The sequence below is a fragment of the Metarhizium brunneum genome, chromosome 2 (assembly GCF_013426205.1).
Source record: "Metarhizium brunneum chromosome 2, complete sequence".
Classification (NCBI taxonomy): domain Eukaryota; kingdom Fungi; phylum Ascomycota; class Sordariomycetes; order Hypocreales; family Clavicipitaceae; genus Metarhizium; species Metarhizium brunneum.
The window spans coordinates 6345562-6370328 of NC_089423.1; the positions used below are offsets into that span (position 1 = coordinate 6345562).

The window sequence follows — 24767 nt, forward strand, 5'->3', positions numbered from 1 at the left end:
TCACCTAAAATGCTGTGGTTCGCAATACCCTCTTCCCTGGTTGAAGGCTGTTATAGCCTTGCTAGTGGCTATGCAGGCTGGTGGCTTCTATGACTTGCTCGCGAGATAGTTGGCAGCCTGACAAAGAAGGAGAAGAAAATACTGGTTAGCAAGTTATCCTACTCGAGGAAATCGCGGAGACAAGTATTTTTATACCTTTTCCAAATTGTAGTCGTACTTTTCGAGAGCAGCCACCGCGTCTGAACGAGAATAACCCATGTCGGTGAGACTCTTCAAGATGGGGTCATCGTGGACGCCTTGCTCGGTGAGGGCTCGGCCAGGAGGCTCTGGACGCTCAGCGTGCTTGTCACCACCTCCCTCCCCGCCAGGGCCAGGAGGGGCGAGATTACTAGGCGAGTCCAGGCCAGCAAAGATGGCGTCCCAGTCATGAGAGTCAGCAGTCTTCTGCTGGGTAGTACTACCGGCTGCAGAGCTGTGAGACACAAAGTCGAATGTGCTTTCATTGCCAAACGCCGTGGACTCACTCTTGGCTTGGCTGGCTGGCGGGCTGCTATCAAACACGGGATTGAAGTCGTCCCGAGAAATGTTGGCAAAGTCATCATCTGCAGACCCTTCTTTGGCGTCTTCTAAGCCCTCGAAGTCGTCATCCAGGTCATCAAACACGGTTTTCCCAGTCGTATTTTGGGGCACAGCGTTCGGAGCAGCTGCTCCAAAGATGTCATCAGCAGTCAAAGTCGGCTGGGATGTGTTGGTGACGGTGGCAGGTGATGATGGCTGTTCGGAACTAGGGACCTCAAGTTAGTGACTGGTTGAACTCCTACTTTCTGGTTGATTAAGACAACGATTACTGCTTACCTTTTATTGGTATCCTCCACAGGTTCTTTAGCGGGTATTTCGGGGCCGACATTTACAGGCGTTTCCGCGGCGGTCTTCTTGGCCTCCGTGGCCTCCGTGGCTACCGCATCCTTCTTATTGACACCTTTGTTTGGAGGCGAAGCAGCAGTAAAGTCGTCGTCGAAACCACCTCGCTCGCTTTCCGACTCAGACTCATCGGCACGCTCCAACTCAGAAATGGGCGGGAACTCAGTGTTAAAAGCATCAGTGGATTTGTCGACATTCGACTCACCAGCGGCCTTGCCCTTGCCAGAGGCGGCAAAAGCGGCAAAAGCATTGTCGAAATCTGCCTTGGCCTTTGCTTGATCGGTACTGCTAAAAGGATCTGGCTTCGGCGCCGAATCGGTGGCTTCCTCGGCCTTCGCCTTCAATGCTGCTTCCGTAACCGAAACTGTCGGTGCCTCAGTGGCAGTAGGCGTTGCTCCTTGTGTCTCACTCTTCTCCCCCTCTTCCGCGGCCGACTCACCATTGCTGTCAGCAGAGAGGCCTTCGGCTCGTGAAGCGGGTGGCGAGACCTGGCGAGACGAAGAGAGAGATTCGGAGTGGTCGGGGAACGGCAAGAAGCTGGAGTTGATTTGCCTTGATGCGGGCGGCGCAGGAGGTTCCATGTTCATCGTACCTTGGCGGCTTATGCTGGGACTGGAACGGCCGGTATGAAAGGACGCTCCGCTGACCGCAGAAGTTCCAGTGTGTTGCTGCTGCTGGAAGGCAGGTGGAGGAGTGCTCGTGCTGGCCCCTGGTCCGAATGACGGACCAAATACATCATCAAGCGATTTGTCGGCATATGGTTTCGTCGGAGGGGATGCAAAGGCACCCATAATGTCGGTACTTGCCGTTCGCTTGAAGAAAGGGTTGTTATCGCTGACAGTCGACAAGGCCGGGCTCGCAACCTGTGCAGATGCCGAGGTTGGTGAGTTGCTGTCCATTTGCCTGGCAGCATCTTCCCCTCCCTTGGCCAGTTCGGCAGCTTCGTTCTTAAGCTTGTCTCGTTCTCCCTCGGTCGTGGATAGCTGCTTCTTGTTGATGGCAACTAGACCCTTCTGCTGGCGACTGTCCGACTTGAGCTTCTCAATCTGGGGTTTGAGCTTGGCAATCTCGCCGTTGACAACCCGGATGCGTTCTCGCAGGGTTGCATTCTCCTGCTGGTCCGCTTGCAAAGCGGCTGCAAGTTGTTGATGCTGAGACTGAACGTCTCTGAATGTTCCCTCGAGGGTCATGCACTCAGACTGAAGCTTTTGTGTATCAGCACGAGATTTTCTCAGCTGTTTCTCCAGAGACTGGGTGTCCTCGGCCTCCTTCTCGTACAGGGCTCGCAGTTGCGCCAGTCGTTGCTCAAAGTTTTGTTTCTGAGAATTCGTCTGATTAAGCTCGCCTTGGGTTGTGGTTCGTTTGCTTTGAACATCCTGCATCTGCTTCGAGAGGGTTCCAATTTGGTTGGACAAATTGGCCAACTCGGTCGTCTCTCCAGTGATGTTCTTGCTGGCTTCCGGGTCATTGTCTTCCAAAAGATCTTCTGACTGCTTGGGGACATCCCCTTGAGACGGTGGTCCGGTCAAGCCCTTGCCAAATGTTGAAGATGGCACAAATGGCTTGAATGTGGTACCCGTGGTGGTCGGGCGAATAGGGGACGATGGAGGCAGAATAGCTGAACCGCCAGCAAATGGATCATTCGCATTCGACCCCCCAGTAGACATGGTAGTTTGTACTGGCGCAGGCACGGGGCTGGGAGTCGATTCAAGCCCAAACAAGTCGTCCATGGCGGATTTGGGCTGCGGAGGCGCAGACCGTGCTACTGGCGCAGGGAACGGAGGAGGCTGCCTCTGGTTGCGGACGCTGGGAGGAATGAGGTTCTCGGGCAGCGTTTCGGGCAGATCACCGCCAACGCCGCTTCTCTGCTGTCGAATAAAGTACATGGCGATAGCGAATCCTTCTCGAGTAAGCTGGCCTTGATTGTTGAAGTTGGCAAGGTCCCATATCTGGGCCAATTTTTCCTCCGGAAGGTTAGACTGCCTCAAGAATGGACCAGCCTCCTCTCCACTAATATACCCCTTATTGGTTTTATCGAGAGTAGCGTAAATTTGATCGAATTTGGCCTTGTCTGCAGCGGACACAGCCCAATCACCACCGGCTGCGGCCGGCGCGATTGGCGGCCTTCCAAGAGGGCTGCCTACTCGCATCTGGGCGGAACCGCTCAACTGCCTTGGTATCGGTCCCATACCGGTGTTACTGGGGGATTGACGGGGTGCAGCACCGCGTCTAGTGGCGGCCTCGTACAAAGCGGGCGGCAGGGCCTTGGGCATGGAACGTAAACTACCAGCCTTGATACAGGTAAACAAATGCATAGCAATAGCGAATTCGGGGAGCACAAAGAACCCTCGTTCCTCAATACCCGTGAGCGTCCAAAAGTCTCTTATCGTTTCCTTGGGCAAACCGAATTTCTCAAAGATCAGTCTGGCCTGTTCAACGTGAAGTCTGCCAGCTTGCAGCGGCAGGCGCTCAAATATCGCAGCATATTCTGACACCTTGTCCGGAGTCAAGTATGGTATTCGGACGGCGCCACCACTTGCTTGAGCTTGCAGCGGCGCTGGGCTTGACGAGGTGGGCGAACCCAGCGCCGGCGATGTCCACAAGCCCTCGAATCGAGGTATCGGGCCTTGTTGGAGGGCTAGTTCGGCTGTCGGTTCCCGTCCGGCTTGAGCATGGCCGATCAAACGTAGAAAAACGCTGAAGCCTGTCGGCGTGAGGAAACCACGGTCCTCACTGTCCGCGATCTGCCATATCTGATAGAGGGTAATCGTTAGTCGGATGTGGCGGAAGACTAGGGAAGCCGGTGACGAACTGTTTGGCACTGATCATTCCGAAGTCTTGTTTTCTCAGCCAACGCCACGACGGCATCGCCAGTGACAAATCCAGCGCCTTCTGCATCAGCTTGGCGAAATAGCTGTGCATAGACTCGCTTCTCTTCGGGGGAGAGGTTGAGGTTCGGCGGCGCTGCAGGCACTTTTGAGGTTAGCTTGGACCGTTTTCAATCAGAATTGAAAATAGTCAAGGAAGTGGAATCGGCATACCAGAATCGGCGCCAAGGTCAGCAGACATTATGATGCATGGATGATCCAAGAGCTTGAGGTCAATGATGAGGGTTGGGAGGGGAGGAGTTGTTGGGTTGTCGTCGTCACCGTGGCTGGGCAGAATGGATTCGTCTGGTACTCCGTGCAGTCTCGGTGCTCCTGACGGTTGAGTTCAAAGGCAAAGATTTGCAATCTATGTGCGCCAAGCAACGTTGGACGACCGTTGGGTCGAAGCGCTATGATGGAGAAGAGGCAAGCCAGGAGCCAGGAAACTTAAATCAGGTTGGAATTGGGAGACTGCGATCAGCCTGGGGGGCTGGAGTCTGGTGGAGAGCTGTGATTCGGTGGCTGTCACCGAGACGAGCGGTTGGGGAACCCATGGTGTTGGTCGACCAAGTGTGGCTGGTGAAAGCGCACTCCAGGAACGTGGCTGTGGCTGCAGCTGCAACGGAAAAGACGAGGCGTCAGACCTGACTGCATTGTGAACATGTCGAATGATGAGAGAATGCACGGCGATTCTGAAATGCTGCACAAAATGCGAGAAATTTACAGATCACATGAGCCGAATGTTCATTAGCAGCACCTCCCATCACCTGGTTTGACAATCTCAAGTCTCGATGCCGAGTCAGAATTGGAAATTCCTTCGTCCTCGGAGTTTGTGGGGCCCCATTAGCAAGGCGTGCTCTCCAGCTTAATGATTGGCCGGGGTTTCCCGTCGTTTATGTCGCAATCCCAATGATTTGACATGGTCGCAGTCGAATCCGAAGGTGAATTTCAAATCATTCCCGAGCTATTGTGCGGACTTATATATGCCATCTAGCCTAAATCCAGTGATTCCAGACGGTGCTTGTAGTCTCTTTGCGCCCCCCTCAAGCTGCAGCTCAGTCGTCATACGCCTAGAGTCGCTCCCCCGTCACATTGCATTGCTCGCAGACACAGATTACTCAGCCAACCTTCAGGGATCTTCCGTCAATCGGCGCTAGATCGGGTTCTCCGGCCAAGCTCGCATATACATATTCTTCTTTCTTTCTGAATAACTCAAATACTTCTGATCCGGGATAAAAGACGTCATTGCGGTCCAATACCCACCAATCCCCTCGGTTCGTTCCGTCATTCACATAAAAGGGGAGCTCGCTCATCCTGACTTGGGAAGGCCTTTACATACATGCAAGATAGCCCTAGTCGTCCATGCAATCCCTCGCCCTCTTGTCCCGCACTTCAAGAGCTGCCCCGCACCGCATAGCTTCTTTGTCCCGCCATCTCTCTACATCGTCTGCGACAATGGCTCCCATAACGAAGGAAACGGATTACCTTGTGCTTGGTGGTGGTAGTGGTGGTCTTGGCTCGGCCCGCATGGCCAGTTCCAAGTTTGGCGCAAAGGCAATGGTTGTCGAAGCCGCCCGACTCGGCGGGACGTGCGTGAACGTTGGGTAAGTTGATAATCCGGGTCTGTTTCTAAGTACGAGACTTTGTATGTGAGGATTTCTTGCTGACTAGTGCTGTCGTGATGTGTAGATGTGTTCCCAAAAAGGTTACGTACAATGCCGCTGCCATCGCCGAGACTCTTCACGAGGCCAAGTCTTATGGCTTTTCCGTCACAGAAACCGCTCCTTTCGACTGGACCACCTTCAAGAATAAGCGTGATGCCTACGTTAAGCGTCTGAACGGCATATACGAGCGCAACCTTGGGAACGACAAGGTCGAGTACCTGCACGGCTGGGGTCGGCTGCTATCCAAGAACCAAGTCGAGGTTACGTTAGACGACGGTAGCAAAGTTGTCGTCAATGCCAAGAAGATTCTCATCGCCGTCGGCGGCCGCCCGAGCTCCCCCCCACAGATTCCCGGTGCGGAGCTGGGCATCAACAGCGATGGATTCTTCGACATTGACAAGCGGCCCAAGAAGGTTGCCATCGTTGGAGCTGGCTACATCGCCGTTGAGTTTGCGGGCATGTTCAACGCTCTTGGCACGGAAACCCACCTTTTCATCCGCGGCAAAACTTTCTTGCGCCATTTCGACCCGATGATTCAGGAGACGGTTACCAATGAGTACGAGAGACTCGGGGTTAACCTGCACAAGGAGTCACAGGCCACCAAGATTGAGAAAGACGCCAACGGCAAGCTTACCGTCACCTACAAGGATGCCGAGGGAAAGGAGAGCTCCGTTTCGGATGTTGACCACCTTATCTGGGCTGTTGGGCGAACCCCCATGACCAAGGATATTGGCTTGGAAGAAGCTGGCGTCAAACTGACAGAAAATGGCCATGTTCAGGTCGATGAGTACCAAAACAGCAGTGTCGAGAATATCTACGCCCTCGGTGATGTCAGTGGAGAGGTAGAGCTTACCCCCGTCGCCATCGCCGCTGGCCGTAAACTGGCGCAGCGCCTGTTTGGACCTGCGGAGTTTTCCACCCAAAAGCTCGACTACAGCAACATTCCATCCGTCGTATTCGCACACCCCGAAGTCGGTAGCATTGGCCTCTCGGAACCTCAGGCTATCGAGAAATACGGCAAGGACAATATCAAGGTCTACAAGACGGGTTTTACAGCCATGTACTACGCCATGATGGAGCCCGAGCACAAGGGTCCAACCAACTACAAATTAATTGTTACTGGTCCTGAGGAGCGGGTAGTCGGCCTGCATATTATGGGTCAGGGCAGTGGTGAGATGCTCCAGGGATTCGGTGTCGCTGTCAAGATGGGTGCCACCAAGGCAGACTTTGACAGCTGTGTGGCCATCCACCCGACCAGCGCTGAGGAATTGGTGACTTTGAAATAAACAGCGCGTGAAGTAGAATAGATTTGGAAGAGTAAAAGAGCGATATAGTTTCAATGTAAATTTTGTTCACCTTTCATAGCTGTCATTTGCTCGCGTCAAGAGTCGTGGTCCCTCATCTTTACCGGCCACTTGACTGAATAAATTCAGGCCGTTGACAGCCTTTGTTATTTTGTAACCTACAATCCGAGATATCTGGGAACCTGATACTCAGCCGCGAATGGCATTCTATTTACGGTTAAGGAGAGGTGATTGGAGGCGGACCCCGTAGGCCCTACAGCCTGTAAAGGAATATATTTGCCAATCTACTAGAAGTACCACACTATATACTGCCAGCTATTGCAGTATAGAGTGCGATAGCTGCCTATTCCTTGATAGGTACCATCAACACCATCTAATTTGATGGAATACCATACTTAAGTGCCTACCTACTTTCGGTACTTGGGTGCCTGGTATCAGGCTGGTACTTCTTGCCCGCATTGCTCAGTGGGTCCCCTGTTGATGCGACTCGACTTCTCCACTGCCCACGTCGTATTGACTTCGAACGAGGCTCGGGCGAGATGCAGTGCTCCAGGTCGACACCTTTTCTGTGCTGGCTGTGAATTAATGGCCTCTAATGGCTAAGCCACTGATATCTTTGCGTTACGAAGATGGCCGTGGGCCGTGTCGCGACATCGTGCTCAGGGCTTGGGAAGCGAGGACATCTATGATCTGAACATGGTCTATTGACGGTTTTGTTGTCAGCACGAACATGCTGGGTATGGAGCATGCAAAGCACGTACACGAATGCGAGCTCTCGATTCCGACTCCATTGCCTTTGGGACATGCTATAAACAGTATTTGAGCTCCCTACCTAGGCAGGTACCTTGAACGGCCTGGAGAGCTGCTGTCAGCAGCGACGCGACACAAGACGCCGACAAGTTACAACATACGTCGTCCATCGGCGTTCGACAGCGTCCATCAACTTACGGGCCAATCAACCCGTTCAAAGTCTGGCAGAATGAGCGTGAATGGCCGATTAGTCGGTCCACGGTCAACAGTGCAAGAGGAAAGATGATGAGTGGGCGACACAGCGTGGCGCCTGCATGAGAACGAGTTTGTTGGGCGAGGCATATTTCTTCAACAGCACGTAAGCGCCCAGTGTCAAGTACCTAGGTAGGGCGCCTCTGCAGATGGCTGATCATTGACGGATTGCTGACCGGCTTTATTTCTGCCTAATTTGTTCAATCACTGTTGAGCAATACGCAGCAATATCGTCGTGACTTCTGTCGTTGAGCTTTGCACAGATGCGGCCGTCCTACTGACACCCATTGGAGGGACCAGTTGCGCTGTCGAATTGCCCTTCGTGCGGCGTCTATAGCAAGCTGCAACTCCAACCTTTGTCTTGGTAGCGCGGACAACACACCGAGCGGTTCCCGATTCTTCACCGGAATAATCTGTCCCGGAGGCCTCACTTATTGACCTGCTTTCATACCAATAATTAACGCCATTAGATGATGCCGAAGCGAACGTTTGAGCCCGAGAGTGATGGCGAAGCCGTATGTGGCCCGGCAAAGAGGAGGAATACGGATTATGCAGATACGCAGACACCAACCCTGGTCGGCGTGTCTCCGGAGGCCATGGATAACGATGAATACACAGTTGGCTGGATCTGTGCCTTAAGCACAGAGTATGTTGCCGCACAAGCTTTCCTCGATGAAACGCACAGGGGACCAAGATTTGTGTCCCCATATGACCATAATCATTACACTCTGGGTCGTATGGGGAATCACCATATCGTCATTGCAGTCTTACCTAGCGGCGAGTATGGCATTGCCTCTGCAGCTGTTGTGGCCAAAGATATGCTCCATAGCTTTCCCAATATCAAGATTGGCCTTATGGTCGGCATCGGCGGCGGCGCGCCAAGCCAGAAGCACGATATACGTCTTGGCGACGTTGTGGTTAGTGACCCCAGAGATGGGATAGGTGGTGTGTTCCAGTACGACTTCGGCAAGATACTTCAGGATCAGATGAAAGACGTGGAATTCCGCACAACGGGTTTTCTAAACCAGCCGCCAATCGTCCTACGAACTGCAGTAAGTGGGATAAAGGCACGTCATGAGATGCATGGGCATCGGCTAAAAGAGGCCATTAACAACACTCTCAAGAAGATACCAAGATTGCAGCAGGAGTATAAGCGACCAGACCCATGCAGCGACAGGTTGTATCGATGCGAGTTCACCCATCCTGTAAGCGGTGGCTTAAGTTGTACCGCAGCCTGTGGTAACGATCCCTCAAAGTTAATATCTCGTCCGGAACGGACCAGAGACAGGGACACGCCGAACATTCACTACGGACTAATTGCTTCGGCGAATCAGTTAATGAAGAACGCTCAGGTTCGAGATAGACTGGCATTAAAAAAGAATATTTTATGTTTTGAAATGGAAGCGGCAGGATTAATGAGCAGCTTCCCTTGTCTAATTATTCGGGGTATCTGCGACTACTCAGATTCTCATAAGAATGAAGAGTGGCAAGGGTATGCAGCGATGGCAGCGGCTGCGTATGCGAAGGATCTTCTCAGTCAAATTCCTTCAAATGGCGCCGAGAATCTCCGCAGGACATCGAGTGGCATCTCATTGCGGCCCAGAAGAGGAGAGAACCAATCGCTCAATGACGAGCAAAGACGTGTGCTACTGGAGTCGCTGCGATTTGACCAAATCGATGCCCGGCAGATGACCATCAAGAACGCTCATGCCAAGACCTGTAAATGGCTGCTACAGACGCCTGCATATCTTGACTGGCTTGACCCCAATAAGTTCAACGAACATTTCGGGTTTTTGTGGATCAAAGGGAAGCCTGGGGCCGGGAAATCGACATTAATGAAGTTTGCTCTTGCTAATGCTCGGAAGAAGACAAAGGGCAAGATTATCATCTCTTTTTTCTTTAACGCGCGAGGAAGTGATCTCGAGAAGTCCACAATTGGATTATACCGGTCTATACTGCTACAGCTTCTCGACCGACTGCCTGGACTCCAGGAAGTCTTTGATTCTCTCCCATCAGCAATTCGGGACAGTGGATATGACCAATGGCGGGTTGAATCGCTGAAAGCACTTTTCGAAAAAGCCGTGCAGGGTCTTGGAGAGACCGGCCTTATGTGTTTTATTGACGCCTTGGATGAATGTGATGAGGATCAAATCCGAGATATGATATCGTTCTTTGAATCATTGAGCCAAACAACCACGCCAGCCGGTATTAGCTTTCGGGTCTGCTTTTCAAGCAGGCACTACCCGCACATTTCCATTAAGAGAGGACTTAACCTAATTCTCGAAGGACACGAAGGACATGGCCAGGATATAGTCAACTATGTGGACAGCGAGTTGACAATTGGACACAGTCGTCTTGCCGCGCAGATCCGTGCTGACCTGCAAGAAAAGGCATCTGGAGTTTTCATGTGGGTTGTCCTAGTGGTGGGAATCTTGAACAAAGCGCATGACAAAGGCCGCATTCATGAGTTACGAAAAATACTCCGAGATATTCCTGGGGACCTTCACGAGCTGTTTCGCGATATTTTAACGCGGGACTGCCATAAAAGGGACGAACTGCTTTTGTGTATTCAGTGGGTGCTCTTTTCGAGACAGCCGTTAAAGCCGGAACAGTTATACTTTGCTATCCTGTCTGGCATTGAACCAGGGGCCCTTTCTGACTGGAATCCTGATGAAATTACAGTATCTATTATGAAGAATTTCATCCTTGATTCCTCTAAAGGGCTTACCGAAGTCGCTAAATCTAAAAACCCAACAATTCAGTTTATTCACGAGTCGGTTAAGGATTTTCTTCTAAAAGAAAATGGGTTAAGGGAGATTTGGTCCGATTTTGGAGAAAACTTTCAAGGAGAAAGTCATGAACGACTAAAGCAGTGTTGCCTCAGGTATATGAGCCTTGATATAGCTGCCCATTTAAATATCGGCAGCTCGCTTCCGAAAGCATCATCCCAGGAAGCTGCAGAGCTCCGCCAGTCGGCAGATACATCATTTCCATTGCTTGAGTACGCTGTACGAAACGTTTTATACCACGCGGATGCGGCAGAAGGCGGTGGAATCGCCCAGACAAGTTTTCTTCAGACCTTCCCGCAGTCTGACTGGATTAAGCTTGACAACTTGTTTGAACGACACGAGGTACGCCGACATACAAATGCGAGTCTTTTATATATATTAGCGGAGCATAATATGGCGAATCTCATCGGACGTCACCCGTCCAACCTAGCGGGCTTTGAAGTACAAGATGAACGTTATGGCACACCAATTTTTGCGGCGCTAGCTACCAATAGCGGCGCGGCAACTCGGGCGCTTTTAAAAGCCCAGGTGGAAATCAACCCAGAGATGTCTCCTATTCACAGCCTGTTTGAACAGTATTGCCCGAATGGAAGCAAGCGATCCAGCCTCGGACGTGACTTCACTTTTCTACGGCGAAGAGGGGTTCTCAGTCATGTCGCAGAGCATGGCGAAGAGGTGATAACCCTTGCATTTCTACTGGCTGAGAGATGCGTCGATATCGACATCGGGGATAGAGACGGACGGACGCCGCTATTATGGGCCGCTAAGAACGGGCACGAGGCCGTGGCGAAGCTGCTCCTTGAAAAGGGCGCTAATATTGAGGCTAAAAATAGCTTCGGCGATCAAAGGCCGCTATTAGTAGCCGCTATAACCGGGAATAAGGCCGTGGTAAAGCTGCTCCTTGAGAAGGGTGCTGATATTGAGGCCAAGGACGACAAAGGACAGACGCCGCTTTCGGGGGCCGTAATGTACGGGCACGAGGCCGTGGTAAGGCTGCTCCTTGAGAAGGGCGCTAATATCGAGACCAGGGATGTATATAGCTGGACGCCGCTATTATGGGCCGTTGAGAGGGGGGGCGAGGCCCGGGCGGACGCGAATATTGGACTCGAAGATATATATTGTGCCACCGCCGACAGGTATAACGCTACACTCGAGCTGCTGCTTAAGAAGGGCGCCAATATTGAGGCCAAGGACGAAAAAGGACAGACGCCGGTGTCGTTGGCCGCCAAGAAGGGATACCGGGGTGTCATCGAGCTACTACGACAATACTCCTCATAACTGCGAGACGATACACTCGCCTCACTTCAGACAATATAATCCACACATCCTGTCATACGTCCGAAAATCGTTCTTGAGTCAGTCACCATACGTGCAGCTGATGTGAGCCAGCGTTACGTTCCACACCCTAGGTCAGACTCTCTGGGCTGGGCCTTCGTTACGTTTGTCAGAGGCGGTTTGAAGGCGTCCAGGCAGATCTATATACGAAAAACGCTGATCTCATGTGTGTAGGGAGTAGCACTTCAGTTCGATTTCAAGTTTCATGCGGCAACGCTCTGAGCTAAGCTTTGCGGCGCGTGGTGTGCGAGAATCCAAGTGAATGTGGCATCCGCAAATGCTAGACGGATTTCTCAATCCATCCTCATGTTCCTACGGCAAGATATTTACAGGGAGTTTTATTTTAATTGGCGCTTTATTTTTAGTCAAGTAACAGGATAGTAGGTTATAGGACATGTCAAGATGATGGACTGTTTGGGGCTGAACTGGCAAGATCACCAGTTGCTGACATTGTCCATTTTCACCGCCAGTGTCGTTGAAGTTGCGCAGAGATGCCCCTGCTTGAATGAATCAATACAGAGCTTGTCATTTGATGTCCACAGATACCATACTGTGCAGGTAAATTCAGCATAGGCATCTAGAGTGGCCAGGAGAGAAGTATGCTTTGTAGGCTGCTCATACCATGGATTATAGAAATCTCAGGGCTTAAGTAAGTAGAAAACAATGAGACAAATGTGCCCGATGCCCTCTGCTGGGCGTCAGTAGGAGTTGTAGCTGCATCTAGACAGTTATTCGGAGCAGTCAAAACGGTACTCAATGCAGGATGTTGATTTGAGAAAACCGACACACCGTACGAGGAGAAAAGAGCTTGAGAGAGGACAAAAGAAAATAGGTTGGTGGCAATCACTGATTAGGTCCCCGTCTTGCCTGGATGGCAATCTCTATGCGGGATCAAAATGCCCCTTTCCATCGTTTCCTTGCGTTCCGACTTTCAGATTTACCGCCACTCGAAGAGCACTCTATCCCTATACATTAGGACAGCCAGCACCACGGGGGGTGAGAGTTGTCGTCGACCCCGGCCTCCTCCAAGCTTGACAAGTCGCATTCGCCAGCCCGGTGCGCCGACATTGGACTTATCGTCGAGGTCCCTCCTCGTTCCTGAAGCGGAATTAATGCTGAGAATATCCTCTGCGGTGCTGTGACTGCCACTCGCCTGGACGAACGAAGCAACGGCTAGAATGCCCCGACCCGTGGAGGGAATCAAGGCATTGAAGAGGCCCAGGTCTGGATGTTGCCCACGCCGTTTATACAGGGGACACCGTTGCTGACGATACGCGAAGGCGATGATGGCGGAGGGACTGGAGGCGCCCATCGACTCGACGGCCGTCTTGGTAGGCTGCCTCGCCGCTGTCAATGCTCGCTTTGTAGTAAGGAGGCGCCAATTCTCCTCCTGCAGGCCTTGCACGCGTCGAGCAAAGCTGGGTGCCTTTATGAAAGAGTCTTAAACCGTCCAAGTCTGATCCCGGCAGCTAAACACTGTAAATCTCGTAGCTGTGCAAATCGCGGTAGCCAAGTCTAGAGTCTAGAATGTCAAAGTAGACGGCCATTTCAACCAAGGTAGAAACTAGGAAGAAGCTTGCATTTCGCATATAGTGCTAAATTCAATGCTCATGCCATGCACCAAGGAAATAAATATAGGCGTAGGTTGTTTACCCAAACATTAAGGGCTAATTCTAGGGTCAACAATTCTAACAATATGTCGAACATTTAATAGTCAAAGTAAGAGTTTCTACAGGGAGTGTTGTTATTGTTGAACTGGACAAGGCATAAGGCCTCCTCGATACCTCTTAGCAAAGCTATAATGCTATAATGGAATGAGTCTTAGTATATCTGATGTTGTGTATGCACAAAAGGTGCCGCACGCGACGTTTGTATTCTGGCTCAAGTGAATTCCACGAATAACTATCCCCTTATCAGCAAGAGCAATGTGAGGAACAAATCTGTCTGCTTGCCAAAGCGTCAACACCGCCAACGACCTAGGTACTAAATAGCAGACATTTTCTCACGGCGTCACAATGTTAAATGCACTCTTAGGCACCTGGATGAAGGCTATGGCCTTTTCCCACGCTCCGACATCCCCCGAGGTCACGACCTGGTAGGCAGTAATCTCAGGCTTCTTGCCCGCCGCGGCGATCCCGACAGCCGTGACCAGAGTCTCGTGCGCCAGCCAGACTGTCAGATCCGATTTGCTGTCCTTGAGGTCCTTGAACGCGACATAGGGAATCTCGTGCCCCGTCATGGCGCCGTTGCTCAATCTCATGTGCCACCCGATCTGACCTTTTCCTTGGACCGACTTTCGCGGCATATCTTCCACCATGAAGTCAATCGTGATTTTGCCTTCAAAGGCAAACGCCTCTGGGCCGTTGATACGGATAGCCATTGTGTCAAAAAGTTGATCTAGATTGAGCGCCATCAGGGACGCCGGCGTCATGGTGTTGACGGCCGGCTTCGGTTCATTTTGCAGCTCGTACGCTCCGGTAAGATATATGTTGCGCCAGGTTCCATTTTCTGCGCTCTGTCCGAGCTTTTGGTAAACAGATATCAGTTCATTCTTTGCGTCTACGTTATCGGGATACGCAAAGATTAATTTATCCAAGAGAGTGGCTGCAAATCGTAGCTTTGAGTCGATGTTCTCGGAGACGTATGCCTTGGCCTTTTCCAGAACAACTTTTGGCCCACCCATGCACTTCACGTACTCAACCGCTTCATCAGTCGGTTCGAGTTTCCATAAATTTGCAGGGTTGCCATCGAACCAACCCATGTATTTATCGTAAATGGCCTTGACATTATGACTAACTGAGCCGTAGTAGCCGCGCAGGTTGGTCCGAAGGCTCAGATTGGGCGGAGTCTTGATCTGTTCTGCGATTTCAACGGGGGTGCTGCCGTTGTTCAGCAGGCGCAGGGTCTCATTGTGAAGGTAGGCGTAGTAGTCACGTTGTTCCGACAGAAAAGTCACAATCAAATTGTGCGGCTTTTCGACGTGATCGTCCTGAATGCCACTGCCCGCGCTATCGTGCTTCCATGTAGGCCAGTGGTGACTGGAGAAGACTACATCTGACTTGTGTCCAAACAGGGAGATGGACTCGTCGAGATAGCGAGACCAGAGTCGGGCGTCACGAACCGGCGCACCTCGCAGCGTCTGGATGTTGTGCAAGGTGTGTGTTGCGTTCTCCGCCATGCATAGGGCGTTATAAGCCGGAAAGTAAAAGTTCACTTCGGCAGGCGCCTCCGTCCCCGGAGTTAATTGGCAGATAATTTCAAGCTCTTTAATGCCGGGATTTAGGGCACCGTCCTGGGTGATGCTCTGGTTAGGTGCCACCAACGAGCTACGTCCTGTTGACAGCCCCTGGCCTAGGCCACAGCCGATCTGACCATTAGGAGATTTTGGCAAGGCCTCCCCGTACATATAGATGGACCGTCGAGACATGGCCGCCCCGGCGTATACATTCTCACTAACGGCATGTTCAAGGAAGCCATCGGGACCGATAATTCGGAGATCCTTGCCAGCCAGGTCCACGATAGCTTGGGCGCCTCCGAAATGGTCCACGTGATTGTGAGTGTAAAAGAGGGCAACAATCTCCGCTTGGCGTTGGAATCGCCCCTTGTGGTAGTCCTGGTAGAGCTGAATGGCTGTACTTGCGGTTTCCACAGATGTCAAGCAGTCGATTATGATGATCTTGTTTTTGTCTGAAGGAATCTGAACAATGTTCATATTGGCAAGGTCAAGCCCGCGGACCTGATAAATGCCGTCAACGACTTCATACAGACCTGCCGTCGCGCTGCAGAGCTGGCCCTGTCGCCACAGAGACTTGTTGGCGGTCGGGGGACAATCTTGCTGCATAAAGTCGTAGGCACTAGCATCCCAGACAACGTTGTTGTTCGAGTCATAGATGCGCGGATTGTTCAATTTGGCCACGAGGCCACGCTGGGCAAACTCGAAGTCGTGGTTATCGGTATCGATGGTGTCGACGGGGAGAGACATGGCTGCGAATAGAGCTGAATCTTGGCATAAGAATGTAGAAGATGATGTAGTTGGATGGTTTAGAACATCAACTGCGAATCTGAAAGGCGGGATGTAGCAAATTTATATTTTTCACGACGTGCTGCCGCTCCACGGTCATGGAAACGAGACGTATGCCCGAGACTGGCTCCTTCTCGGACTCAATCTCGCGCATCGCCCGAATCAGTCGAGATGCATGTCTAGTTGCTTCAACTACTGAGATGGCTGAGAGGATAAGAGCGGGAGTCAGCAAATAGTGGCACTGCCATAGGCGCATATATGATGTTTACGACATGCCGCAGCGCCACAGAGGTGAGAGGCAAGCTGAAGAGGGGACTCACCCGCAAATGTGCTGAAACCAAAGTCGCACGACGCCCTCTGCAAGCGGTCCAAGAGAGTCTGGTTCTTCACTCTGAGATGGTTGAGCCGAACCCCAAGCCGTGTGTAGTGCCTGATGGCCGAGGTTGGTAGCATTGGCCAATGCCTGCCTGCGATGCTTCTAGTGTCTCGGCTTGACTTGATAAGCGTAAATGTCCGGTCTTGCCGCGACGTGGCAGATGTTGACAGCTCAACATATATCGGTGATCCCCCGCCCATACCATCCGGCCGATATGCAACCCACCGTCGTATTTGTTTCTCCGCGATTACCAGATCCAGGCTCTTGCAGCTGTCTTTGCAAGCGGGAATTCCACACAGATGTTGTCACATGCGGGGTTGCGTTGGGGCAAGTTGGCAAGAGATAGATGGCCAAAACCTCCAGGAAAATCATCGTCACAAACCTCAAGTTTGTGACGGGTCATTTATCGCGTGACCGTCACACTTTGCAAACTGAATAAATGGCAATTGGGAAAGTTTTCATATAGTTTAGCTATTGCAATATTTAGATATTACACAAATTTCCAAGGTTTTAATAGATACTATAGTTCGTTTTTATTAACTTACTTATGGCGTGGAATAATCCTTGGCTTTGCAATATTGTTGTTTGCATCTGTTGGACCGGCCCGTTGCCCTGTCACAGATTATCGCCCCTGCAACCGTTCATGCGTTTGAACTCTGCACTACTCTCATGGTCCATATATTCAAGGCTGACGTGAATCTTGCCCATGCCATCTTTCCCTTGTACAACCAATCGTGTGTCAGGCTTTCCCACCGCATCAATGGGATCGACTCGTGCTACGCCTATGGGTGTGTCCAGGCTCCTCCCATGTCAGTCGGGTTGCTGAGCACAAGGTATATAATATACCAAGTCAACTCAACAGGGCGGAAAGTATTGATATCAAATACACGATTGAAACAATCGTCTGATTCCCACGCGGGCTTATCCGTGGTCCCTGCATAGCGATCGACGAGACTTGCCCCTTTCATACTCTAGCAAGCGAAACAGCCGTTTGAGACGTTGCGTGTGTTCACGGTACTTGTGGAGTTCTTTGCGGTGGTCCGGTGCGGACAGGCCAACGGCCTCATGGATAATCTCGGTCAAGATAGGAGGCGAATTGAGCGTCGATGTTGACGAGGTATTCACAGCTGGATTGATGTGGGCAGTGCGCACCCTCGGAATCTGCTGACAGGTCTCGTCGCGGACAAAGCAAGGCAGTAAATGCACTCATGCACTCCCATTTCCGCTCCCGGGATATCGTGAAGTCACTGATGGTGTTGGTTGCAAAAGAGTATGTAGTATGGGATTGGACTGTCTGCCTCGAGAGCCATGCCGGGGCTTTGGCATGCTGTTGCCTCGTTGCCTGGAGGAAGATTTGAGATCATTTGACGGAAAGACCAATTGATGCCCCGCACCCAGTTTCTCGCTTACCATTCCCTCAAAGCAACTACGGAGTAACTTACCTGCTGCTCCATTAGACCAACCAGACTCTTTCTTCTAATCCTACACGCAAGTCTGGGAAGACGCGCATATAAACTGCCAATCGCTAATATCATCATTTCCGTCTCGCTCGAGCTTAAAGAGGAAGGCAAAGCCCTTCTTCCCCCCGGCTCGTGTGGACCGCGTGCCAACCGGCCTATGTACATGAGTATGTCAAAGTCCTCCCGATAATCAAGACAAGTATTGCAATTTAACTCTTCGGCATCACAGCTCATCCTAGCAGAAGCAGCGCCAGGCAAGCTGCCTTGGCCAACTATGAACGAATCAGATTTTAATAACGCAACGAGTGGGCCTGGCCATCACAGCCGCATTCACATAAGTTTAAACGGGACTTCTACATAAGAATGTAGCTGCACCGCCCGGTTATCAATCAGCAGAGGCACCGGACGCCTACCTCTCTTCTCAGTTCACAAAAGTCTATCCAGTCAACAGTACAGCACTCTTCGTAATGCAAGCGAAACACACATCATTCAAACCCTTACTGTGCTTGAGACTGTACTGCTCACCAACACGGTCGCCAACTACCCAGTTATGGAGCCTGTTTCCCAACATACCTACACAATCCCAAATTCGCGTCGTCTGGACCATCTGAAAAGCACAATTGCATGCCGCGAGCCACTAAGGTGTAATGCTGAGGGATGGAGCTTCCTACATCCTGCCAGTCTCGGCCTTGCACCGCGTTTTATTGACATGCTTGCACTGCTGGTAGCAATATTCGGCATGTTCATTGGCATCCTGCCAATATGGACTTTTGTTCGCCGAAGAGCCAATGGAGAGGTAGAGGCAAGGAGCTGGAAATACAGGACAAGTTTGGTCAGTGCGTGTCTTTGCGCTCAACGGCATCCCTCTCGGCCTCAATCCAGTCAATCGCCCCTGACACCTTTATTACATGTATAGGCTTGCGTCGCTTGCGTTGTCCCTGGCACTATTGTACAAATTGCTCGTCTGATCGCCGGCAATCCACATGCTTGGCTCAGCGACCTCTGGGTATGGGCTTATACCCTTCTTGTCATGTCTCTTTTGGCAATGTTCGTCGTCCAGTATCTGGGGCCAAGTGGCCGCCAATGTAGAGCCGCCAAAGGAGCAGCCTTCTACTGGCTTATTCTCACCTTTCTTCTGGGGACAAAATTGCAATCAACCATTTCACATCATATGAACAAGCATCATATGTATTCCATTGCCGCTTTGTGTATAAGTTTTGTCTTCTCATGTGTCGAATGTGTCCTTGTCTGGTTTGTGCCAGATGGATACGCCGGCATGGGCCAAATAAACAACGTTGACGTCCGCCCACGTGTGACATTGTGGTCCACTCTGACTTTTGCGTGGATGACACCCATGATGACCTTTGGCTATAGGAATCGTCTCACTGAGAATGACCTCTGGGAGCTAGCCGAGAGTGAGAATACAAGGGCTGCAGCCAAAACATTCCAAGACTCATGGAGTGTCGAGCTGGTCGGCAAAAGAGCCCCGTCGATATGGAAGACTCTCTTCCACGGTTTTGGACGAGCCTATGTGCAGGCAATACTCTTCAAGGTGTGGGCTGACATATTTTCACTCATGCAGCCACAGTTATTGCACTTCTTGATATCATTTGTCCAGTCTCGAGGCAATCTGACGAATGGAGTGACCCTTGCGCTGGCCATGTTTCTGGTCTCTGTCGTCCAGAGCCTCTGTCTCCATCAGTGCTTCCAGCGACTTTCTTACACCGGGGTCAAAGTGAAAGCGGCGCTTATTTCCACAATCTATGTGAAATCGCTCAGGTTGTCGAATGGTGCGCGTGCTTCCAAGTCCACAGGTGGCATTGTCAATCTGATGGCTGTAGATTCGCAGCGTCTTCAGGACTGTATTCAGTTTAGTCAGCATACTTGGTCCGCTCCGTTGCAAATAGTTCTCTCCGTGGTATCTTTATATCAACTGATGGGACCTAGCATGCTGGCCGGTCTTCCTTGGTACTCGTCATGATTCCTATTAACAAGACCACTACCGTGGCCATCAAGGCTCTTCAGAAGCAGCAGATGAAAAACAAGGACGCGAGATCCAAGATTATCACAGAAGTAGTCCAGATGATGAAGAGCATCAAGCTTCTTGCGTGGGGTCCAGCCTTTATGGACAAGATCAGTCACATTCGTAATGACAAGGAGCTCGCAACACTTTGCAGGGTGGGCAAACTTCAAGCACTATCTGGCTTCATCGGTGCGGCAGCCCCATTCATCCTTGCATGTGCAGCGTTCTCAGCATACGTCTTAGTCCAGGCCAGCCCGCTGACAACGGATGTTGTGTTCCCTGCCTTTGCATTATTCCATTTGTTGACGCCCCCCCTGGCTATCCTTCCCACGGCGATTTCTTCCGTTACGGAGGCAAGTGTTGCAGTAACTCGGCTAAGCGCCTTTATTACCGCTGATGAGGTCCAAGAGAACGCTGCTGTTCACAACGGCACGGTTACGCAAACCGGTGCAGAATCGGTTGCTATGCGCGAAGCAACCTTCACATAGGACACACAACAGACCAACCCGGCTATTGAAGAAGTCAACTTCACGGCTCGTGCGGGTGAGCTCTGCTGCGTTGTTGGCCGCATTGGGAGTGGCAAGTCTGCGTTGATCCACGCCATTCTCGGCAGCCTTCACAAAGTAAAAGGTACAGTGGCGGTTCATGGTTCGGTAGCATATATGACACAAGACACATGGCTACTGAATGCCACGATACGAGACGACATAACGTTTGGCCATGAATGGGACGCTGGGTTCTACGAGAACACTGTGAAGGCGTGTGAATTAGTCAGCGACTTTGTCCAATTCCCAAACGGGGACCTGACTGAGGTTGGAGATCGAGGTATTATGTTGAGTGGCGGGCAGAAAGCGCGTCTATCCCTGGCCAGGGCAATATACTCTAGAGCAGATATATAATTGCTGGATGATCCTTTAGCGGCAGTGGACCAGCACGTCGCCAGACATCTGGTCGACAATGTAATTGGACGCCATGACCTCCTTCAAGGAAGAACAAGAATTGTCGTCACGAACTCTGAGGCTGCCCTGGCCGAGTCAGACGCAGTTGTCTTGCTTCAGTCTGGCAGAATCGCGGAAAGGGGTACCGGCACACAAACCATGGAGGCGATGAGAGATTTCAACGATGTTGAAGGAAAGTTTGGTACCCTACATGATGAAGATAAAGTCAATATGTCTGCCGATGTGTCAAGCACCGGAAAGCTACAGGTTATAAGCAATATTCAGGGACTGACAACAATGCGCCAAGTGGCTTCCCAAGAGGCAGATCCGAGTACAGCTCACCGCGCAGACGATGAACGTCGCCGAGGTCTTCCAAGAAGACGCATTGACGTGGAATCCGAGCCAATCATACGCACAGAACGCTCAAAACAAGGCCTTGTGGGATGGAAGGTGTATGGTGATTACGCAAAGTCGAATGGTCTTGTCTTTGTCTGTCTATATGTTGTTGCTCTCATCGGCTCCCAAGCAGCTGAAATAGGTATGTGCATTTTTGCATGTGTTGTGTTGTTTCACTCTATAGGGAAAGAGCAAGTACAGTCGCTGTGTCAGGGCCATGGAGAGAGGAGAGAACTAAAAAGGCGCACTTATAAGCTGAGTATCGAGGATATTCGGTCAAGTGCCGCTATTGCTGGATCGTTTTGCTCCATAAACCTGATATTCGTCGTGACGCGCTAAGTTCTGTCGCTGATAACCAAACATGGAGTAATATCTGGCTCAAACACTGGAGCGAGACGAACAACGATATCGGGGAGAATCCGCAAGTCGCAAAGTTCATTGGTGTATATGTTGCATTTGGACGTGGTTCAGCTGTCCTTGTTTTTGTACAGAGTATGATACTTTGGTTGGCCTGCTCCATCAAGGTACGACGCGCACCAATGGTGTTTGAAACACTGACGCAGGAACTGCCCAGGCTAACAAACCGACAGGCCTCACGCACCCTCCATGAGCGGATGGTGTTTGCAGTTTTTAGATCTCCCATGAGCTTCTTTGAGCAGACCCCAGCCGGTCAAATCCTGAGTCGATTCACTAGGACGTGGAAACCAAGACCGTGGCCACCTCATACTAGACACAGTAGACCTGTGTATCCATTTTCTTGCGTCATTTACAGCTGACGGGATGTCTTGTAGTGACATATATCGTATCGACGAGTCCCTTGCCAGACAGTTCAACGCGTTGTTTGTTAGTGCTGCGAGAGGTTTCTTTATTCTTGGCGTAATTGCCTTGGGAAGCCCACTCTTTGTGGTGTTCATCATCCCACTCGTGCTTTTATATACATACATGCAGCGATATTACTTGGGAGCCAAGCGAGAACTCAAGCGCTTAGATAGCACGAGCCGCAGTCCCGTTTTTGCCCACTTTCAAGAGACCCTTGGGGGTGTTGCAACTATTTGTGCCTACGGAGCACAGGAACGATTTATCCGAGAAAATGAACGTCGAGTCGACGCAAACATGAATGCCTATATTCCGTCGATAAAAGCAAATCGGTGGTTGGGGTTTCGACTAGAATTTGTTGGGTCTGTCGTAATTCTACTAGCAGCCGGGTTCGCCGTTGCAGGCGTTGCCTTCAGATCTGGTCAGTCAGAAGGCATGGCCGGCTTGACGATATCATACGCTCTGTCAGTGCAGCTCCCCACCGGGTCCATTCGGAGATGCTCTGGATTATACTGACAGTCAGCAGACAAATCACACAGTGCCTCGGCTCGCTAGTCCGAGCCACCGGGGAGGTTGAGACGAACATAGTATCTGTAGAGCGTGTCCTCGAATTCCCTGGCTTACCCAGCGAGGCTCCGGATGTTCTTGAGAGCCACCGGCCGCCAGGTAGCTGGCCAGCCCAGGGGGCCGTGAAGTTTGTCAATTATAGCACTCGCTATAGACCAGAATTGGACCCGGTCCTCCGAAACATCAACCTTGACAAAAGAGCCAAGGAAAAGATTGGCATTGTCGGCCGCACTGGGGCTGGCAAAAGCTCGCTAGTACTGTCGCTCTTTCGAATCGTCGAACCGGCCTTGGGGAGCGTCCACATTGATGACCTCAATGCATCGAGTGTAGGACTCTTGGGCCTTCGGCGGCGAGTGTCGATCATTCCTCAGGACTCTGCTCTGTTTGAAGGAACAATTCGGGACGATCTGGACCCAGACAAGGCCCATGACGATACTGAGCTTTGGGTCGCTCTTGGTAGGTGCGAAACCAGTCATTGAGTCGTTTGGCGACCTGGACTAATGTACCAAATTTACAGAACTTGCTCAACTGAAGGGGCACGTTGCCGGAATGTGTGGTGACCTAGACGCGAAAGTATACGAAGGGGGTAAGATGGCAGGAACGTTGTGTCACCTCTTTCGCTTAATACTCACCGTTGACTGTACAGGTTCAAATCTTAGTCAAAGCCAGAAGCAGCTGATATCATTAGCCCGCGCACTGCTGAAGCCCTCGACTATCCTAGTGCTAGACGAAGCAACCGTGAGTATCGTATCCGTCTTGACCGCTGTCGAAACTTCTTTTTATGCAGAAATCATGCTGTAAACTCCGAAGCTAATTGAATGTAGGCCGCGGTGGACGTTGGGACGGATATGATTATCCAGAAGACTCTTCGGGACAATGAATCTGGCCATCGCACCATCATTACAGTTGCGCACCGCATTCATACTGTCATCGACTCTGACCGCGTGGTGGTGCTTGATGACGGCGAGATTATTGAAGCTGATACGCCGGCTGCTTTGATAGAGCAAAAGGGGGCCTTTTACCAGCTTGGTAGAGAGGCAGGTCTAGCAGAGTAGTAAGCAACATTTAAGACGTCGGGCTTGAGTGCACAAATCATGTGGCGACCTGTTTCTGCCGTGTCGAGCAAAACCATGGATTAAACCGCCAGCATCAGCACGAGCGTAGTCCTCCCCCTTTGAGCTCTGGGGTTTGCCACTTAATTCACGATTGGGGCAGTGCAGCATAAATGATTCATTCTGCGACCGATTATGCTGGTGTCGTTCATTTTCAAGCCCAGACTATGACAATCAGCATGCGATGTGTAGAAAAGAAACTACAATTGCACCCGGTTCTAATAGATGCGCTAATCAAGGCGCATCTTGAATGCAAATCTGTGTAATTCTAGAAAACGCAGTTGGCAACGTCATTTGCGACTTTGTCCATCGTGGCGAAGTAAGGGTTCCGAGTTGCTCGGGTGAGTCATTGAGTCATATGTCGGGCCTTGTAGAAGGTGTGAAGTAGCTTAAACCCTAATTACCTAGGTATATTGACAAGTTGCCGAAGGTTTCAAGAGTGACTGCCTAGTAACTAGAGGCTTAGTGACGGGCTTTGCTAAATTTTAGAAAAAGAAGGCTTCTAGAAGCCGTAGCGCAACGCTGCTTGATGACAACGCGGGCGAATCCCGCCTTCTCTGATTGAGAGCTTGGGAAGTAGTTAATAAAAGGGGCGGAAACCGCTAAAAAGCCACTTTAGCGATGCGGAATACCTCGGGGATGATGAATAAACACACCAGACCCGACATGAACGTAGCCCCGAGAAAAGTGTCCATGGTAACAGGCGGTGGCTGTGCTGTTGAGATTTGTCACTTGACGAGGTTAGGTAGTCGGTGGAGAGTACACCGGAGCACCGGGAATAAATAAGTGAATGAGCATGGAAACAAAGCCACTTTATGGAGAAGTATGAAACTGAGTTCACCCATAATCAGTATGGTCAGCGTAATGGCGCTTAAGCCATCTACAAGCGCGATCCACGGGGATCAAGACTTGACAGGTGAGAATGTGGGGTGACCAAAGACAAAATAAGACAGCATGACAAGATGGTTATGTTTTTCGCGGGATTTGCTAGAGTAGGAGCATATGCACAAGCAACGAAGGTCCTTGGACGGGTTTCTGGGATTGTTCGTCGTCAAAGGTGCTCCTAGCTTCCAAATGACGTAGCTTTCCTCTTGGCTTTTTGAACAGCCAGAGGAGAGACGTGTGTTGCAAACATCTGCCCCTCCCCCCCTGAAAGGCGGTTGTGCAACACACTGG

At 51.1% G+C, this 24767-nt stretch overlaps 6 protein-coding genes across 6 annotated transcripts; 3 read left to right on the forward strand and 3 right to left on the reverse strand.

Moving 5' to 3' along the window:
• Nucleotides 1–189: 189 nt before the first annotated feature.
• G6M90_00g048780 (uncharacterized protein) lies at nt 190–3990 on the reverse strand (the record flags this gene model as incomplete). The annotated part of the gene is made up of 4 exons (XM_066130446.1): nt 190–784; nt 856–3674; nt 3734–3885; nt 3963–3990. 4 exons carry the CDS (start codon nt 3988–3990, stop codon nt 190–192), a joined length of 3594 nt encoding a protein of 1197 aa, XP_065986237.1.
• A 1253-nt stretch (nt 3991–5243) lies between these two features.
• gtr-1 (Glutathione reductase) lies at nt 5244–6738 on the forward strand (the record flags this gene model as incomplete). The annotated part of the gene is made up of 2 exons (XM_014689505.1): nt 5244–5392; nt 5478–6738. 2 exons carry the CDS (start codon nt 5244–5246, stop codon nt 6736–6738), a joined length of 1410 nt encoding a protein of 469 aa, XP_014544991.1.
• Nucleotides 6739–8231: 1493 nt separating this feature from the next.
• Ank1_0 (Ankyrin-1) lies at nt 8232–11825 on the forward strand (the record flags this gene model as incomplete). Its single annotated transcript, XM_066130447.1, has 2 exons — nt 8232–8810; nt 8883–11825. 2 exons carry the CDS (start codon nt 8232–8234, stop codon nt 11823–11825), a joined length of 3522 nt encoding a protein of 1173 aa, XP_065986455.1.
• Nucleotides 11826–12819: 994 nt separating this feature from the next.
• Nucleotides 12820–13429, reverse strand: G6M90_00g048810 (uncharacterized protein; the record flags this gene model as incomplete). Its single annotated transcript, XM_066130448.1, has 2 exons — nt 12820–13280; nt 13360–13429. 2 exons carry the CDS (start codon nt 13427–13429, stop codon nt 12820–12822), a joined length of 531 nt encoding a protein of 176 aa, XP_065986224.1.
• A 455-nt stretch (nt 13430–13884) lies between these two features.
• On the reverse strand, nt 13885–15864 carry BDS1_0 (Alkyl/aryl-sulfatase BDS1; the record flags this gene model as incomplete). Its single annotated transcript, XM_014689507.1, has 1 exon — nt 13885–15864. One exon carries the CDS (start codon nt 15862–15864, stop codon nt 13885–13887), a length of 1980 nt encoding a protein of 659 aa, XP_014544993.1.
• A 3232-nt stretch (nt 15865–19096) lies between these two features.
• YCF1 (Metal resistance protein YCF1) lies at nt 19097–23534 on the forward strand (the record flags this gene model as incomplete). The annotated part of the gene is made up of 11 exons (XM_066130449.1): nt 19097–19657; nt 19687–20196; nt 20251–20587; nt 20681–21238; nt 21352–21620; nt 21687–21808; nt 21888–22376; nt 22439–22935; nt 22997–23065; nt 23126–23217; nt 23304–23534. The coding sequence occupies 11 exons, from the start codon at nt 19097–19099 to the stop codon at nt 23532–23534; spliced, it is 3735 nt and encodes a 1244-aa protein (XP_065986203.1).
• Between the last annotated feature and the right edge of the window lie 1233 nt (nt 23535–24767).